The 17,729-nt window shown below is 39.3% G+C and overlaps 1 protein-coding gene across 2 annotated transcripts in view; it reads right to left on the bottom strand.

Moving 5' to 3' along the window:
- Positions 1-884: 884 nt before the first annotated feature.
- Positions 885-17,729, bottom strand: part of LOC106087481 (uncharacterized) — a 78,971-nt gene continuing 62,126 nt past the window's right edge. For both annotated transcript variants that reach the window (XM_013252532.2, XM_059368651.1), the window contains exons 3-5: positions 5,550-5,777; positions 1,775-2,115; positions 885-1,708 (exon numbers count right to left, since the gene is read on the bottom strand). In XM_013252532.2, the coding sequence (XP_013107986.2) occupies positions 1,224-1,708; positions 1,775-2,115; positions 5,550-5,764 (1,041 nt within the window). In that variant the 5' untranslated portion in view covers positions 5,765-5,777 and the 3' untranslated portion in view covers positions 885-1,223. The remainder of the gene's footprint in view (positions 1,709-1,774; positions 2,116-5,549; positions 5,778-17,729) is intronic.

Below are 17,729 nucleotides of genomic sequence, written 5' to 3'. Positions count from 1 at the left end.
ACCTCTATTGCCTGAAATTTTGTACGACGGACCTCTCATGATTATCAACATACATGTTTATTATGGTCTGATTCGGTCTATAGCCTGATACTGCTCCCATATAAATCAATCTCTCTATTTTACTTCTTGAGCCCCTAAAGGGCGCAATTCTATTCGAATTGGCTGACATTTTACACAGGTATCCAATATATAATTTAATTGTGGTCCGGACCATATCTTGATATGGCTCTAATAGCAGAGCAAATCTTTTTTTATATCCTTTTTTGCCTAAGAAGAGATGCCGGGAAAAGAACTCTACAAATGCGATCCCTGGTGGAGGGCATATAAGATTCGGCCCGGCCGAACTTAGCACGCTTTTACTTGTGTATGCTGCCAATATGTTTGTTTGGGGAACTTTTGGGGTCGGAGTGGCCCCTGGGATCCTTGGACCCAACTTTTATTATCATATTCGTATTTTACTCTCCAATACCTTTCGTTTGATACCCATATTGTCTCGATCGGTCAACCTTGATTTTGGGTGGTGTTTTTGGGGTAAAGGGGGAGGGTCCGCACCCTTCGAATATCAAAAAATTATAAAGCCTATTCCTCCTTCCTGACGATATTCCTAATCTATTCCCGAATATCTTTCATTTGAGTCGCATATTGCCCCGATTTGTTCACTTTTATTATCCCCCTGGGATAGCAAAAAATTATACAGCCCATTGCTCGTTCCGGACCACTTCCAGCAATCTGTGAAAATTTGAAAGAAATCGGTTCAGCCGTTTTGGAGTCTATACGGAACAAACAAATTTACAAACCCACAAACAAACAAACATACAAACAAACACAAATTAATTTATATATATATAGATAGATAGAAGATTACAAATTTATTGTTATGAATATGAGTAATTGAACATTTTAGCACCTCACTATGTTTACAGCACGTTTAAAAGTGGTTTAAAACAGGTCTAAAACTGGTTCATAACTTTTTGAACATTTTTCATAATTTAATATACACTAAAGGACATTTCATTATTATAGAAAGAGGACTGTTCAGAATTGCTCTCTTGTGTTAATATATGAGTATATACAATACATGCTTTATTGCCTCTACAATTTATATTAGAATGAATTCCAAGGAAATAATATACACAGAATCATCAGAAGGGACATTAGAAGATAGTTAAGGATATTGACTTAAATAAATACAAGCACAACAAATCAATAAAAGTACGGATATTTCAATAATTTCTAGTCATAATGCGATCCAAGTCATTCCAACTACAGGAATAGTCGATTTGCAGCAGACCCTTTTTGCTCATGCCAAATTTACTGCTATAAATTCCACTGTAGAGCGACGATGAGGGTCTGCGTCCCAGGCTTTGGGTGGGCATACAATCATAGCAACTGTCTGGGGAGACGGATGGGCCATAGATGGAACGGCTGCTATAAAGCTGATGCTGTTGAAGTTGTTGCGTGGCCTGGGAGAGACATTCATAGCAATCAGTTATGCTACAACAAGGCAATGTAGCATAAGGATTACAGTAGTCATAACTGGGAGGTACAGAAATCGGTGGTGCCGGAAAATCGAGTTTAGGGGCAGGTTTGGGAAAATTACGTTTGGGTGATAAGTGGCCATAATTCGAAGATTTACGTGGTATGGTTGCGGAAAGGTAGTCCCCATCACCAAGTGAACTGTGTGGTTCGGCCGAAGATGTGGAGGCACCTGAAAAGATTGAATATGTTACTGTGGCTACACATGGGAATATCTTTCTATTTTAGTTTAACTTACCACCATAACCCCTGTAGATATTTTGTTCAACATCCTCCAAATTAAAGCCATTCTGAAATTTTTGAGCCATATGCGAAATCATATAGTCGTCATAATTATCACGACGTCCAATCTCGTAAATGCCGCTAGGTCGTCTGGATGGTTTGGGATTGCAACACTCCATCTGACATTTATAATGGGATGTCCTACTTTTGCGCGGCATGGTTGAGGCCATACGAGGAGCCAATTCTATTGGTTCACGCTCATAGAAGTAAGGCGAATGTATGGGCTCCTCAATAGGAGGACTAGGAGATGTAGAACTATTGTAATACCCTCGTGGAGAGGGCGAATCGCCAATTTTCCTGCAACGAAAAAAAAATTAAAAAAGAAATGTAAACATATTTTAATTAACACTTCACTAGATAACAGCGTAAGTATTTTTATACCCACCACGGAAGGATGGGGGTATATTCATTCTGTCATTCCCTTAGCGACACATCGAAATATCCATTTCCGACCCTATGTATATATTGTTGATCAGCGTAAAAATCTAAGACGACCGTGCCATGTCCGTCCGTCCGTCAGACAGACGTAAGTCTGTTGAAGTCACGCTACAGTCTTTAAAAATAGAGATATTGAGCTGGAACTTTGCACAGATTAATTTTATGTCCATAAGCAGGCTAAGTTCGAAGATGGGCTATATCGGACTATATCTTGATACAGCCCCCATTTGGACCGATCCGCCGATTTCAAGTCTTAGGCCAATAAAAGCCACATCCGATTTTGCTGAAATTTGGGGCAGTGAGTTGTGTTAGGCCTTTTGACATTCTTCTTAAATTTTTCTCAAATCGGTCCAGATTTGGATATAGTTGCCATATAGACCGATCTCTCGATTTAAGGTTTTGGTTTGTTTTTGAAGACCTTACAAATGTTGCCAGGGACTGAAATGAATTTCTTTTGTGAAGTTCTTGGCAGGATTTGAACCCAGGCATTCAATCTCATGCTTACATTATTTCCCGGACATGCTAACATACAACACACAATGCTCAAGACATAATTGTCAATGCCTGGCAGGATGCAAGCTTGGGTTTATACTCAAGCCTGACAAGGCATGTTATGCGACACCAAAGGCCTCCTTTTCTACCCAAAACCATAGAACGTACTGTGATTACCATGATAAAGAGTAGGACTTACAGCGAAATGCTCAAATACAAACAGCATATCTATGTCAAGGCAATAATAATGCATAAATAATAATCCTTTGATACCCCTAATGAGGGGTATGCATTGACATGGTGGGGACAAATTGACAACATTCGTTCCTAAAAGCGAATTAACATACATATGTTATCAGATCAACCACAAATGTTCCTAAACCAACAACAGTTTTTATGAGTTAAACGTCCACATCCGTTTACATTCTGACAACGTCTAGCGACGGTTTTTTAAAGATTGCAAAAAGTTTTTGTGTGCTGATGAGTTTCGAACATGTGTTCCAACCCATTGAATGTTTACAAACGCTTTACCACATTGCTAGAGATGGGTTTTACCGGGTAATTACTCAACGCTTGGGTATTTATAATTTTGCAGATATCTTGGTTATAAAAAATTTTCCAAAAAATTTTTGATGATTACGTATTCTTTGTATAAGAACCTGATCTTCTGATCTCAAAAAATCGGATTTTAGTTATATATATCCGCTATATAGACCGATCCCTAGACTTTAAGTCTTGAAGCAATAAGTTGGTCATTTTTCATCCGATTTCGATGAAATTTGGCACAGTGAGTTCTGGTAGACCCCTACCGATTTCTGTGAAGTGTGGTTCAGATTGGACTTTATTTGGATCCAAAGCGGGACAGTTACACAGCAGAGGTTCTAAAGTCTCTTCTTCCTCGACTTTCTTACAGCTTCTGAAAAAGTCGTTACTTTCAACCTTTAGTCTGTCAGAATGTTTTCCGATCAGATAGTGACCTGTCATGACGGACACAATGACTGAGACGTCATACAATGGGATAGAACCGAAAAAAAACTAGTAAAAAATATGCCGTGTGAGAACGGGTAGAGATATCTCTTTGAAATTTGGATTAGTTAGAGCTGAGGTGTTATCGAGATCGTATGCATGCAATTTCAAGAAGAAAAAAAGAATAGAGATGTGTTAATAATTTGAATTTTGCAGATACAAGTGCCATTGAAAAACAAAAAATAAGTTCTGCCCGAAATACCCCGTTCGGACAAAGATGGTTTCGAATTCGGCATTTTCTAGTAAATTTGCTGTGGAGGCTTCAAACATTGTTAGGCGCTTTTATCTCCACAAAATTTTGCGCAAACAAAATTTTATTGAAATTTTGTCTTTAAAAACAATCACGAGGTTAGGTTGTCTTTAGAGAGTTTTTCGCTGAAATTTAGTCCTTAGAAAAAAATTCATTAAAATTTAGTCTTTAGAAAAAATTTCATTAAAAAGTCGTTTTTACAATAAATTTTAAAGAAATTTTATGTTAAAATAATTTTGAGTTGGGTTCGGCCCGTTGTTGTTGAAGCCACGTTTTCATGTGTAGGTGGCGATCCTCGTCAAGCTCTTGTATGTGAGCAAGCTCGTTCCGGTCCAAAGGATCGATCGCCGCGGGAACAAGGTGGCCATTGGTTATTTAAAAGCGCCAATAACTCGCCTTGTCATATGGAGCATCAAAGACACTCAGTATTTGTACAAGAGCCGCTGGCCCTTGGCCTCTCACTGCGACTCTCCGTTCGATACCGCTGATTGTCCGCGACTGCAGTTGTAGCTACTCTGTATGGAGCATTCTACTATCCGCAACCTGTGAACGCGTTCGGTAGCTCGCAGCTAAGGTTCTCGTGACAGCAATGAACACCACAACAAAATCGGAGATCAATGTTCCAGCCTGTGTGGTGCTCACAGCTATCTCATGCCGGAGGGTTCGGCTCGTACTGAAGCTTTGTCAATAGAGAATGTTACGCTGAAAATTTGTCATTAACATTTGTTAAGAAAAATTTTAATTAAAACTTTGTTTTACTTAAAATTTTATAACAGTTTTGTCTTTACCACGAACACGGTGAGTTAGTTCACAGCTAGAACTACCTTTATTTCAAATATCTCAGAACGGATATTTCAAATATTATAGGCAAACAAAGACAGACGGGCAGATGAACAGACAGGCAGAGGGACGAACGGACATAGCTAGATCGACTTAAAATATCATAGCGATAAAGAATATATATATACTTGATTGGGTTTTTGACCAATATTTCGATTTGTTACAAACGGAATGACGAAGTTAGTGTGCCTCCATCCTATGGTGGAGGGTGTAATTAAGGATATCTAAAAGGGCGAATTTTGTGAAGTTTATTGAGAAGCTGTCCAGTGTTGAGGACATCTCGAGACTACGAAGATTGTTGGCTAAGGATTTCTCATATACGGGTAATTTGCAGAGGCTAGGACCGAGTCTCCCGGCGACACATTGGTCAATTTGTTGGAGACACAATTTCCCGGCAGTGATTTCGCGGGGCACGAAGCAAAGGACTTGGTGCCTGTTTCATGATAACGTTCATTGAGCATTGCACACCTTTAAGCCTTATAGGTCTCCTGGTCCAGATGAAATCTACTTAAGGATGTTTCAAGAGCGCTTTTGCTCTCTGGCTGACTGGTACGTCACGTTATCTTGGTCTAGTATAAGATACTTCTAGGAATCCTTAATCGAATAAAATAGTAAGTATATAGCATCCAAGTATAAAATGGTATTTTGTAGTTGTTTAGGAATTTTATATAATTTAGTAGCTTACTTTCTCACATAATCGTAGTTTTCTAAATCCCATGGATCGACGTAACACCTCTGAGAGGGCAACAGTGTGGTACTGTAAATATCCTCAGTGTTGTCAATTGTGTAGTATGGTGATTCATGTTGCTCGAACGATGAATCGTCATTATAAAGGGCATCCTGTGGCAAAGGTTGCTTGGGTCCACGTCTCCTTGGAGTTGTATGACTGCGTTCTCGCATTTTTTAAAATGTTCTGCAAATATAAAAAGCAAAAATATGCCTTTATTTATTATCATAATAACAAGGTTTTCAACTTAGGTGGTAGTTTAAAATTTAATACATTTTTATATATATATAAAGGGTGATTTTTTTGAGGTTAGGATTTTCATGCATTAGTATTTGACAGATCACGTGGGATTTCAGACATGGTGTCAAAGAGAAAGATGCTCAGTATGCTTTGACATTTCATCATGAATAGACTTACTAACGAGCAACGCTTGCAAATCATTGAATTTTATTACCAAAATCAGTGTTCGGTTCGAAATGTGTTCATTCACCGTAACGTTGCGTCCAACAGCATCTTTGAAAAAATACGGTCCAATGATTCCACCAGCGTACAAACCACACCAAACAGTGCATTTTTCGGGATGCATGGGCAGTTCTTGAACGGCTTCTGGTTGCTCTTCACTCCAAATGCGGCAATTTTGCTTATTTACGTAGCCATTCAACCAGAAATGAGCCTCATCGCTGAACGGTGAATGAACACATTTCGAACCGAACACTGATTTTGGTAATAAAATTCAATGATTTGCAAGCGTTGCTCGTTAGTAAGTCTATTCATGATGAAATGTCAAAGCATACTGAGCATCTTTCTCTTTGACACCATGTCTGAAATCCCACGTGATCTGTCAAATACTAATGCATGAAAATCCTAACCTCAAAAAAATCACCCTTTATATGCTAAAGAGCGTCTATTAGACATTTTTTGGACGCTGTCTGTAAGAGTTGAGCACTTGTTGTAGGGATTAATAACCACGACAGTCCACTATAATGTTCACCGAGACAGGTATTTGTTTCTACCTATCCAATTAATTTTTTGGTTAATGTTCTGTTAACGAAGAAAGAAATATAAAACAAGTAAAAGCGTGCTAAGTTCGGCCGGGCCGAATCTTTTATACCCTCCACCATGGATCGCATTTGTCGAGTTCTTTTCCCGGCATCCCTTCTTAGGCAAAAAATGATATAACAAAAGATTTGCTCTGCTATTAGAGCGATATCAAGATATGATCCGGTTTAGACCACAATTAAATAATATGTTGGAGACCTGTGTTAAATGTCAGCCAATTCGAATAAGAATTGCGTCCTTTGGGGGCTAAAGGAGTCAAATGGAATGATCGATTTATATGGGAGCTGTATCAGGCTATAGACCGATTCAGACCAAAATAAACACGTATGTTGATGGTCATGAGAGGATACGTCGTACAAAATTTCAGAGGCCCTAGAGGCCCAAGAAGTCATTATCCCAGATCGGTTTATATGGCAGCTATATCAGATTATGAACCGATTTGAACCTTATTTGACACAGTTGTTGGATATCATAAAAAAATACTACATGCAAAATTGCATTCCAAACGGATAAGAATTGCGCACTCTAGAGGCTCAAGAAGTCAAGACCCAAGATCGGTTTATATGACAGCTATATTAGGTTATGGACCGATGTGAACCATACTTGGCACAGTTATTGGATATCATAACAAAACACGTCGTGCAAAATTTCATCCCAATCGGGTAAGAATTGCGCACTATAGAGGATCAAGAAGTCAAGACCCAAGATCGGTTTATATGGCAGCTATATCAAAACATGGACCGATATGGCCCATTTACAATACATACAACCAACCGACATACACTAATAAGAAGTATTTGTGCAAAATTTCAAGCGGCTAGCTTTACTCCTTCGGAAGTAAAGTCCCATCCTATGGTGGATGGTATAAATATATGTGAAGAAAGGCAATGACAAGATTTTGCTATGATCGATAGAGATAATAAATGGGACTTGCGGATGATTTTAAGTAGTTCCCGTAGAAAATTCTGCTGAAATCAATATGCATGCTATATTTAGAAAAAGGTTGATGCTAGAGACTGTATAAATAAATAAATGCAATAATTTGGCATGTATGATCTTTACACGTTGCAAACCGATTTTGACAACACAATATCCCCATAAAGTAAAATAGTCCTTATGCAAGGAAAATCCAAATTTTTGTCACCCAAAATTTGTATTGGGTGACAGTGTTGATTCCAGTTAATCAACATTGAAAAATCCAGGAAATGACTATAACTCTTTATACCCATAGGAGGGGTGGTGTACTAATCTCGTCATTTCGATTATAATACTACCATCTGCGATCCTCATTCTAGAGAAATGGTGATATCGTCTGCAGCTATTCGCTTAGAATTTCGCACAAATCCCTCTTTTTGATGTAGTTCAGGATTGTAAATGGGTTTAATCTGTTCATGTACGTCGGGATGTATAGCACCCATATAAATCGATCTCCCGACATTAATTCAGTTCTTGAGCCAAAAGAGGTTAATCGATTTTGATGAAATTTTCTCGTTGATTCTGTTTTGACTTTTAGCATTCGTGCCAGTATGATTCAAACCGATCTAAAGTCTGAAGCAGGTTACTAAAATCGATCTCCCATTTAAGTTCGTGAGCCCCTAAATGGCGCAATTCTTCTTAAGCGAATTGGATAAAATTGTGCACGAGGATTTTTGTTATGATTTGCAATATTCATGTCAACTTTGACCCAAACAGAATACCAATTAAAATGAGACAACGACCATAGGATCATAGCTTTGGCTGAGCTGTAAGTTTGGGTTAGGTTGAATAAATATGAAATATTATCCGTTCCATTCCATTATAAACATACACCTAAGCCAGTGATTTGCTTGTTAAGCGCTCTAAATACTACCCAACACCGAATAGTTAGCCATTGTGTCATTCAATTTGCAAAATATCGTTTTATGCATACTTTTTTGGCCCTACAAAGTATACATAATAGATCGTCGTTATATTCACAGACGATCTAGCCGTGTACTTTTGTATGTCTGTTGAAGTCAGTCTAAGGTCTATAAAAAACGGACATAGTTCAAAGATGGTACTTGTAATAGGACCCATTTGGAAAGGGCACGAAAGGCAACACTTGCCCTACACAACTGCAACATAGCCATTGGTAAAAGTTGGATTGGTTTAGACGGCGCGTCATGCATTGGGTATATAGTGCAATTGTCAGACCTATAATGCTATCTGGTGTTGTGGTCTGGTGGACGGCGTTTCAAAAGTCCACCTACTGTTCAATACTCAAACGGATCCAAAGGATGGCTTGTTTGTGCATCACAGCTGCACTAAGGACGACACCATCTGATGCACTGAATTGAATGCTACATCTAATGCCTCTTGACATTGTAGCTAGACAAATTGATGCAATCGCTACTACGAGGTAAATGGAGCTTTCTTTTTGGTCATGGCTACGGCTACGGACAATGTGTTATCATTGATACTATGTTCGATGTTCCAGGCAGTGTGGATTACACCTTACCTGAGCCGCTTTTTGATAAAAAGTACTTTACCACTATTCCTGATAGAAGCGATTGGAACTACGATATCCCTGGTAATAGAAGTTACATAGACTTCCAAACTAGACGACCAGGTGGGCTTTGGGTGTACTCTAAAAATCTAGAACTGGTCATATCGAAAAGGCTACCCGACTACTGCTGTGTGTATCAAGTGGAGATCCTTGCAATTAAGGAAGTGGTGGAATGGTTAAGATAGAATGTCATAACGACGATTAGCATAAATACCTTCTATCCGTAAATCCCTGCACAACGTATTTCTAAACACAAAAACCGCTCTCGACTGTCGCAGATCTCCCAAAGAGATGGTTGAACAGGTCAAAATTCACCTGTTCTGGGTGCCGGGCCACAGTGATATCCCAGGGAATTCTAAAGCGGACGAGCTTGCGACTTGGAACTACCTTACACATTACTGAGATACTGGAATCCGTGGGTATGTCTCTAGCGACATGTTAGCTAAGTTTTCAGGACCAGGCCCGAATGACAACGAATGATATATGGTCACTGTGAGCATTCCAATATTGTGTGACCTCATCTAGTCTTGAAGAGGTCTACCGCCTTGCTGTCACTGGCGAAAACAGACGTCTCAGTCATTGTGTCCATCATGACAGGTCACGGTCTAATCGGAAAACATGCTGAAGGTTGTCAGTAACGACTTTTGCAGAAGGTACAAGATTTTTATAAAAATGAATTGCTCGAAAACTTAAAACAAGAATCTATTCGTAGTACCAATTGATATGATAATTCCATAATATTCCATTATTTTCAAATAACAGCAAATTTAAAGAGATCGATATATAAAAAATATTTTAAATTTTTTATCACCATTCACTTAGCCTGCTACATCGTATAAGCACTTGCAGCCACAGTCTACATTTCTAAACTTCCAAATCAATTTGCATTAATATTTTCTTCGTTGTTTATTTATTGAAAACAACATTTGTGGGCTATGAGAATTGAATGCAGCTGCAAACATTACGGTTTACTCTTTGCAAATTTGAACGAATGTATATGGCTTGGAATTTAAATGGTCTAGTTTAAATGCCAACATCATTGCAATTCCAAGATCAGATGGATGGAATAACAACATTGGAAATTCAGCTTCTGCTTTGATGGCCAATCTAAAGCAAATGTAAATGATTTGAATATTTTAGAAAGAACATGTTGCTCTGGGGTGACTTCATACTATAAAACCCAAACAAAGTGCCAGACGCCCATCTCGTCAACGACTCCACACTGGTCACCTTCTCTATTATGTTCAGTATTTCGACAAGTGGCACTTAGCAAGACCGGCGACTGTTTCGCTCCCAGTGGAGGACCCTTCCTGGCATATTCGTCCGCCTGCTTGTTTTCCGGAATATCATACTTTCCGGGAAATCAAATTAGCGCTGTATCATGATCCCGGAGCCTATTCAGGGATTTAAAACTCAACGCACAGTGGGATAGAATTGAAAAAACTAGTAAGTAATATGCCATTTGAGAACGGATAGAGATTACTCTTTGAAATTTAAAATATTTGGAGCAGAGGTGTTACCGAGAATATGCAAAATTTCAAGGTCTGAGGTGGTGCGGGTACAGGGACCTAAAGTTGGTTAGTTTGGCATTCTGAAAAATTATTTGGGCTGCCAAAAGTTCATTTGTGGTCCGATTTCTAAAAATTCTACTAGTTTTGGAAAATTTTCTGGGTGCCGGGTCACAGAGATATCCCAGGGAATTGTAAAGCGGGCTAGCTTGAGAGACTGCTACCTACCTTACACATTCTAGGAGAACTGGAATCTCTGGGTATGCCTCTAGCGACATGTAAGGAAGTCTCCAAGATCAGGTCCTAAGAGCAACGAATGAAGAAGTCTACCGCTTTGCTGGCACTGGCTAGAACAGATGTTTCAGTCATTATGTCCGTCATGACAGGTCAATTCGATCAGAAATTGCTGAAAACATTTCGCCGAAGCAGTGCAGACGTCGAGGAGGAAGAGATTATAGAACACCTTCTGTGTGTTTGTCCCGCACTGGCAGTCAGAAAGAGTTTGTCTGATTTAGCGGATGTGAACATTTGCAAGTTATTTGAGTTTTTAAAGCGATCTGGATGGTTCAACGGTTCTTGTGGTATGACAATGAACTAAATCGTCTACGTGAGTCTGATGGCAGACTGCCACTTTAACCTAAACTTGGAAATATATAATTTTTATTTTTTGAAATTTTGGACGAGATTATTATTGTATTTTGCGATTTACGACCTGCCAAGAGGCGACCAGATAGACTAAGACCTACAGGATTTCAATAAAACCTCTGCTATAACCATTTAAAGTCTCAAAGAAGGATATATCTATTCCTTCTCAAATGACATATTTTTCACTAGTTTTTTCGATTCTATCCCACTGTGCAACGCACTTGACTGCAAATGGAAATTTGTCCATGAATATTTCATTACGAAACAAGTGCAAACTTCAAAGTTCAATAATAAATGGCATTTAATTGGCAATGACAGAATATTTGTCCCATTACCCGAACTTAGAATAGATTTCCAAGCACCTTGGTCTTCTGCCCTCCGTTTCCAATTTCTGATATCAAGTTTCACCACTTAATCTTTCCATCGGAGTTTTCGTCGTCTCGGTTTGCGTGTACACAGTGCTTGCCTCGAAAAGACTTCTTCTGGAGCTTCTTCATTCATTTTGCCAACATGACCTAGCCAACGCAACCATTGTATTTTGAAACGTTTACATAAGCCAACGCTGTCATACAGCTCATATAGTTCATACGACGCCGATATTCTCCATCAGTGCACTGGTCCATATCTCTTTAGATATCTTTCTCTTTAGATACTCTCAAAGGTTGCAGTTATTACTTCTGGTGACCTACCCCTGATATCGATGTCGTCGGCATAGGCGAGTAGCAAGTGCGAGTAGTGTGCCATTTCTATTCACATCTGCATCTCGAATAATCTTTTCCAGCAGGATATTAGTGAGATCAAACGATAAGCTGTCTCCTTGTCTGAAATCTCGTTTGGTATTGAATAGTTCGGAGAGATTCTTTACTATTTTTACTGAGGAACGTGTATCACCATGCGTCATCCTGCAGAGTCAGAAATGTCTTGAAATATCTTTGAACGTATAGGACTATCAAAAGCGGCTTTATAGTCAAGGAAGAGATGGTAATAATTGACCTGCTCCTCTCGGTCCTGGGATTTGGCACAGTGTGAATATCTGGCCTATGGTGGATTTATCATGTCTAAGGTCACAATGAGGGGCCCAATTATCTTTTAGACTTTAGGTTTTAATATTTCACACAATACGCTCGAGATTATCTTGTATGCGTTGTGGAGGATTCTTATTCCTTACACCTCTGACCGGAATGTGCCAACTGCTTTCTTTTGTGTATGGGATATAGTATGCTATCCCGATCGCGCAGACGAGCTTATCAGCGTGTCCCCTCCGGTCTAAAATGGTTCATCGGGCAACCCATCGGCTCCTGCTGCTTTGTTGTTCTTCAGTCGGATTACTGCTACTTGGATCTCATTCTGACTACGAGATAAGTATTCTATACCATTATCAAGAATTAATTTTGCGGTATCTTCTTCGCGGCCATTGTCGGACACTAGCAGCTTGGAAAAATGTCCCAAGCAATGTTACCAGATTTGTTTCTTTGTGTCTGCAGGCGTATGTGTCTTTACCAAAGTCATCGGGTTGATGTTTGATTCTTTGCTAAAATTTCTGGACTTCATTCTGACCCCTGTACATCTCAATTCGCTCACACTCACGTCTTCCCGTTTCTTTGTTCTTTCTGCGGAATAGACTTTGTCTTCTCTCCTTTTTTCCCGATATATCTTATTCATTTGGCGAGTTGCTACTGATTACAGGCTTGCTCTGTATGCCACGTTCTTGGCTTCCGTAACATTTCGACACTCGAAAAATGGATTTCGACACTCGTATTATGGATTTTTTTCGACGATTATTTTCAGTATAAGCGGAAAACCATTTCCATTTCAATATGCTGTTTAATTTTAAAGCTGAAATAGGTGGAGGTAATCTAACTTCATTACTCCGTCCGAAAAATTCGACTTTTGAAAGAACGCATTTTTCGAACGAACAAAACTATCCATTCCAAATTTTTCTCATATATTTTTTATTAATGTTCATCATATGAACCTAAAAGACTTTTTGAGGGATATCTTAATTAGGGTGGTTTACTGAACACTTTCACTCTTTTGTTTGACTTTATGGCTTAAAACGCATTGAGAGTTTTTTTGGACCTATTTATTCGATAACGACTTTTTGCACACGTTAAGGAGTTTTTTTGAAATTATTTTTCAAATTTCTTGAGACATTTTTATACCCTCCACCATACCATGGGGTTATACTAATTTCGTCATTCTCTTTGTAACTCCTCGAAATATTCGTCTAAGACCCCATAAAGTGTATATATTCTTGATGGTCATGACATTTTAAGTCGATCTAGCCATTCACGTCCGTTTGTCTTTCACGCCCACTTTCGAAAGACTAAAGCTAGCCGCTTGTAAATGGGCCATATCGGTCCAAGTTTTGATATAGCTGCCATATAAACCGATATTGGATCTTGCCACTAGAGGGCGCAATTCTTATCCGATTTGGATGAAAGGTTGCATGAGGTGTTTTGTTATGACTTCCAATAACTGTGCTAAGTATGGCGCAAATCGGTACATAACCTGATATAGCTGCCATATAAACCGATTTGGGATCTTGACTTCTTGAGCCCCTAGAGGACGCAATTCTCATCCGATTTGGCACAAATGTTTTGTTATGATTTCCAACAACTCTGTTAAGTACAGTTTAAATCGGCTCATAACCTGATGTAGCTGCCATATAAACCGATTTTCGATCTTGACTTTTTGAGCCACTAAAGGGCGTATTTCTTATCCGATTGTTGCCTAAAAATAGATACCAGATAAAGATCTTGGCAAATGTGATTCATGGTGGAGGGTATATAAGATTCGGCTCTACCGAACTTAACACGCTTTTATTTGTTGTACCCTCCACCATAGGATTGGGGTATACTTATTTGGTTATTCCTTTTGTAACACCTCGAAATATACTTTATGGAGTCTTACTCGATAAAGTATATATATTCTTGATCGTCGTGACATTTTAAGTCGAACCATGTCCGTCCGTCTATTTATCGAAAGCACACTAACTTTTGCACAAACACTTGTTATTAGTAGGTCGGTTGGGATTGTAAATGGGCCAAATCGGTCCATGTTTTAATATAGCTGCCATATAAACCGATCTTGGGTCTTGACTTCTTGAGCCTCTAGATTTGTCTTAAATTTTGAATGAGGTGTTTTGATATGACTTCCAACAACTGTGATAAGTATGGCGCAAATCGGTTGATAACCTGATATAGCTGCCATATAAACTGATTTGGGATCTTGATTTTTGAGCCTCTAAAGAGCGCAATTCTCATCCGTTTTGGCACAAATTTTGTGCAACGGCTTCTCTCATGGCCTTCAATATACGTGTGAATCGATCTATAGCTTGATACATGTCCCATATAAATCGATCTCCCGATTTTCCTCTTGAGCCCCAAATCGGGCTATAACTTGATGTAGCTCCTCCTCCTCCTACGTTCTTATTCATTATTTTTGTTTGCCTAAAAAGAGATACTGCGCAAAGAACTCGATCCATGGTGGAGGGTATATAAGATTCGGCCGGCCAAACTTAGCACGCTCCTCCTTGTTTTTTTCTAAATATCTTAAAATAAATTTTTAAAATCTGTTAGAATGACCATATTGTTCACTCCCGTTTTACCGGAAAAGGATGCGAAAATACCGCTTTTTTGAAGACGGGAATTCTCGGGATCTCCCGTCTCGGGAATCCCCTATGCAAAACGCTAGTGGTGACGCTGTGCGGCACGCCGTTCGGAGTCCGAACTTTGGACTTGACAAGTTATCATTGAGTTTAAACTGGAATGGAAAAACTCCCGCGGTTCCTTAATGAAATGTTCATTGGCAAGTGCAATTTGTGTAGTCACCAATGACGACACCATAACAAATTACGTCATTAATGTTTATTTATGACTACAAACAATAATTGTTAACTCTTGGCCTATGGCCACGGTATTGCCGACAATGACAGTGATGATGTTGAGCCAATGATAATTGCAGCAATATGGATACAATTTATTGATCGCTGCTCTTTTTATGGGTAAAATTAAACAAAAAGAAAAACACATATTGCAAGCAAACGAGTTTTATGGAAAACCAAATGGATTTGTGTATGCTGGCATGGTTTGCTTTACAACGGCGTTTTGATGGCTTGGTATTGATGCTGTCTAACATAATGATGGGGTAATGGCACACTTATCGAAGCAATAGCTTCCTGGCCATCAAGTGACCGTTACGCATCGGAAGTAGAAATTCGTTGGCCATGATCAATGTGTTCGTTGTTATACATTTTTATATCATTTTGACTAGAGGCGGAAGATACTGGAGTAGGCAATTGATGTTTACACTGGAATTATTGGTGACCACTCCGTATCGTCTTATAGCTGATGATTATTTACAAAAAGTGGTTTCGACCAAACATACACCATGCACCAATGATGTTATTTTCTTTGATAAACATTGGCGGCAATGATATTGAACGTAGTTAAGCAAGTTAGGCCAATGCGAGGCTTAAGGTAAGCTGCTTGTGTGAAACGTTTCTCTGAGGAGGAATTTTTGTTGTGTGAACAAATATTTTGAATTGTTTCAATGTGCTCTTTTTGAGACCACAATAATTACTATGGCATGCCGTGGCACTCCAAACTCGATTCATTTTTATCGCTTCGTTTGTGTGCCAGGTTTAGTTGAAATGGAATGGAGCAGTTTACGGCAAATGACATGTTTAAACTTGAACTTGCAGTGCTTTTTCGATTACATAACCTTTTATGTTACACTTGTTAGGGGAAAAAAGTGAATCTACTGTAGCAGCTCGTAATGGTTGTTATTTATGTGGGAAAAGTAGAAAAATGAGGGTGTGATAGTTTGTAAGGCTAAGAGTGTTACAGTTTTCGGAGAAACACCGGAAATCTAAGAAATAAAAGTGTATGGACTATGCGTAATTGAATAGTATCAAAAGTTTCGATTCAACTGGCATATGCTTATAGGTTCTGCTACTGCTTTGGTCCTGTTGTCATACATATTTTGGTATGAAGATATACATTTTTACAGAGTTGTTTTAGCAACTCTGCAGTCGACATGAAACTAAAATCCTGGTTCTCATCTCTACAACAGATGCATAATTAATCTGAAAATGTGTATTAACCTATAGAGTCATCAACGACGCTAAAAGAGAGTAAAAAGATTGATAAAAGGTTTAGGGTACCCCGCCATAACGGTGAGTTCACTCGGACGCCAGTTTGGCACATACCGAAAAAAGAATTGGTGAGGTGAAGTGTAGGTAAGAAAGTAAAAAGGTTTCATTATCTAGACCTGCAGACTAGAGAAGAGACGAACTTAGTAGCGGTGAGCAAGAGCCTCTCCAATATGTCCTCCTCCTCATCATGACAACTTCTACTGTAATCATTATACGGGATTCCCATATGTGTAGCTATATGGTACATCACACAGTGACCGTTTATGACTCCTGTCATAGTGCCCACTGATCTCTTTTCGAAACCCAAGAAATTCCTCCGACCGTCGAGAGAGTCAAGTACGGCAAAATGTTCTGGGAGACCGCTATTCATGTGCAGATTCTAACCTCGCCACCGACTTCGCTCTAGAAGGTTCAGTAGCTCGAGAAATAGGTGACCGGTTTGTTCGCTGAGAACAAGCCCTTGTTGCTTTTCATTTCCCGTTATACAATCATGTCTGGGAAAATAAATTAGGGTTTCCAAATATCGGTCACGCACATTGATCACTCTGTCCTCTAATTTTAAGTTCCGAGGGTGGTAGACCACTTCCTAGAATTTAAATTAGAGCTATGGTACTTTACCTAAAATACCGTTCACTCGTTCGACAGTCTCACACATCCCAATCTCGTCCCCATCTTCATCTGGAAGCTTCACTGTATACTGAAATCGCATTGTTCCCAAATACTAAGTCAGCCTCCTTATCAGCTCTTTCGGAAAGCGTATCCTGAAAATTCTATCTCGAATCTAGGTCAGCTAGTCTGAGACCTTCCTCATTGATCACTCTTTCCTCTAGTTTTAAGTTCCGAGGGTGGTAGACCCCTTCCTAGGATTTTAATTAGAGCTATAGTACTTTACCTAAAAGACCGTTCACTCGTTCGACAGTTTCACATATGCCAATCGCGTCCCCATCTTTATCTGGAGGCTTCATTGAATACTGAAATCGCATTGATTCCAAAAACTACATCCGCCACCTTAACAGCCCTTTCGGAAAAGCGAATCCTTAAAATTCTATCTCGAATCTGTATCCCCCCACTCTGTATCTACAATACACAAAATGCAATTGTGGCCATGTCCACTACCTTTCAGCATGCCGAGCTCCCTCAGCCTGAGCGCTACCTTAAATCTACTGTGCGGAATATGAAGCTCATTCGCCTACACTTTCTCGAACTCCTCAGTATGAATCCTCCCATTAACGGGCTTTCACCGT

Source organism: Stomoxys calcitrans, chromosome 5 (genome assembly GCF_963082655.1).
Source record: "Stomoxys calcitrans chromosome 5, idStoCalc2.1, whole genome shotgun sequence".
Classification (NCBI taxonomy): Eukaryota; Metazoa; Arthropoda; class Insecta; order Diptera; family Muscidae; genus Stomoxys; species Stomoxys calcitrans.
This window is presented reverse-complemented; position numbering and strand designations above follow the sequence as displayed.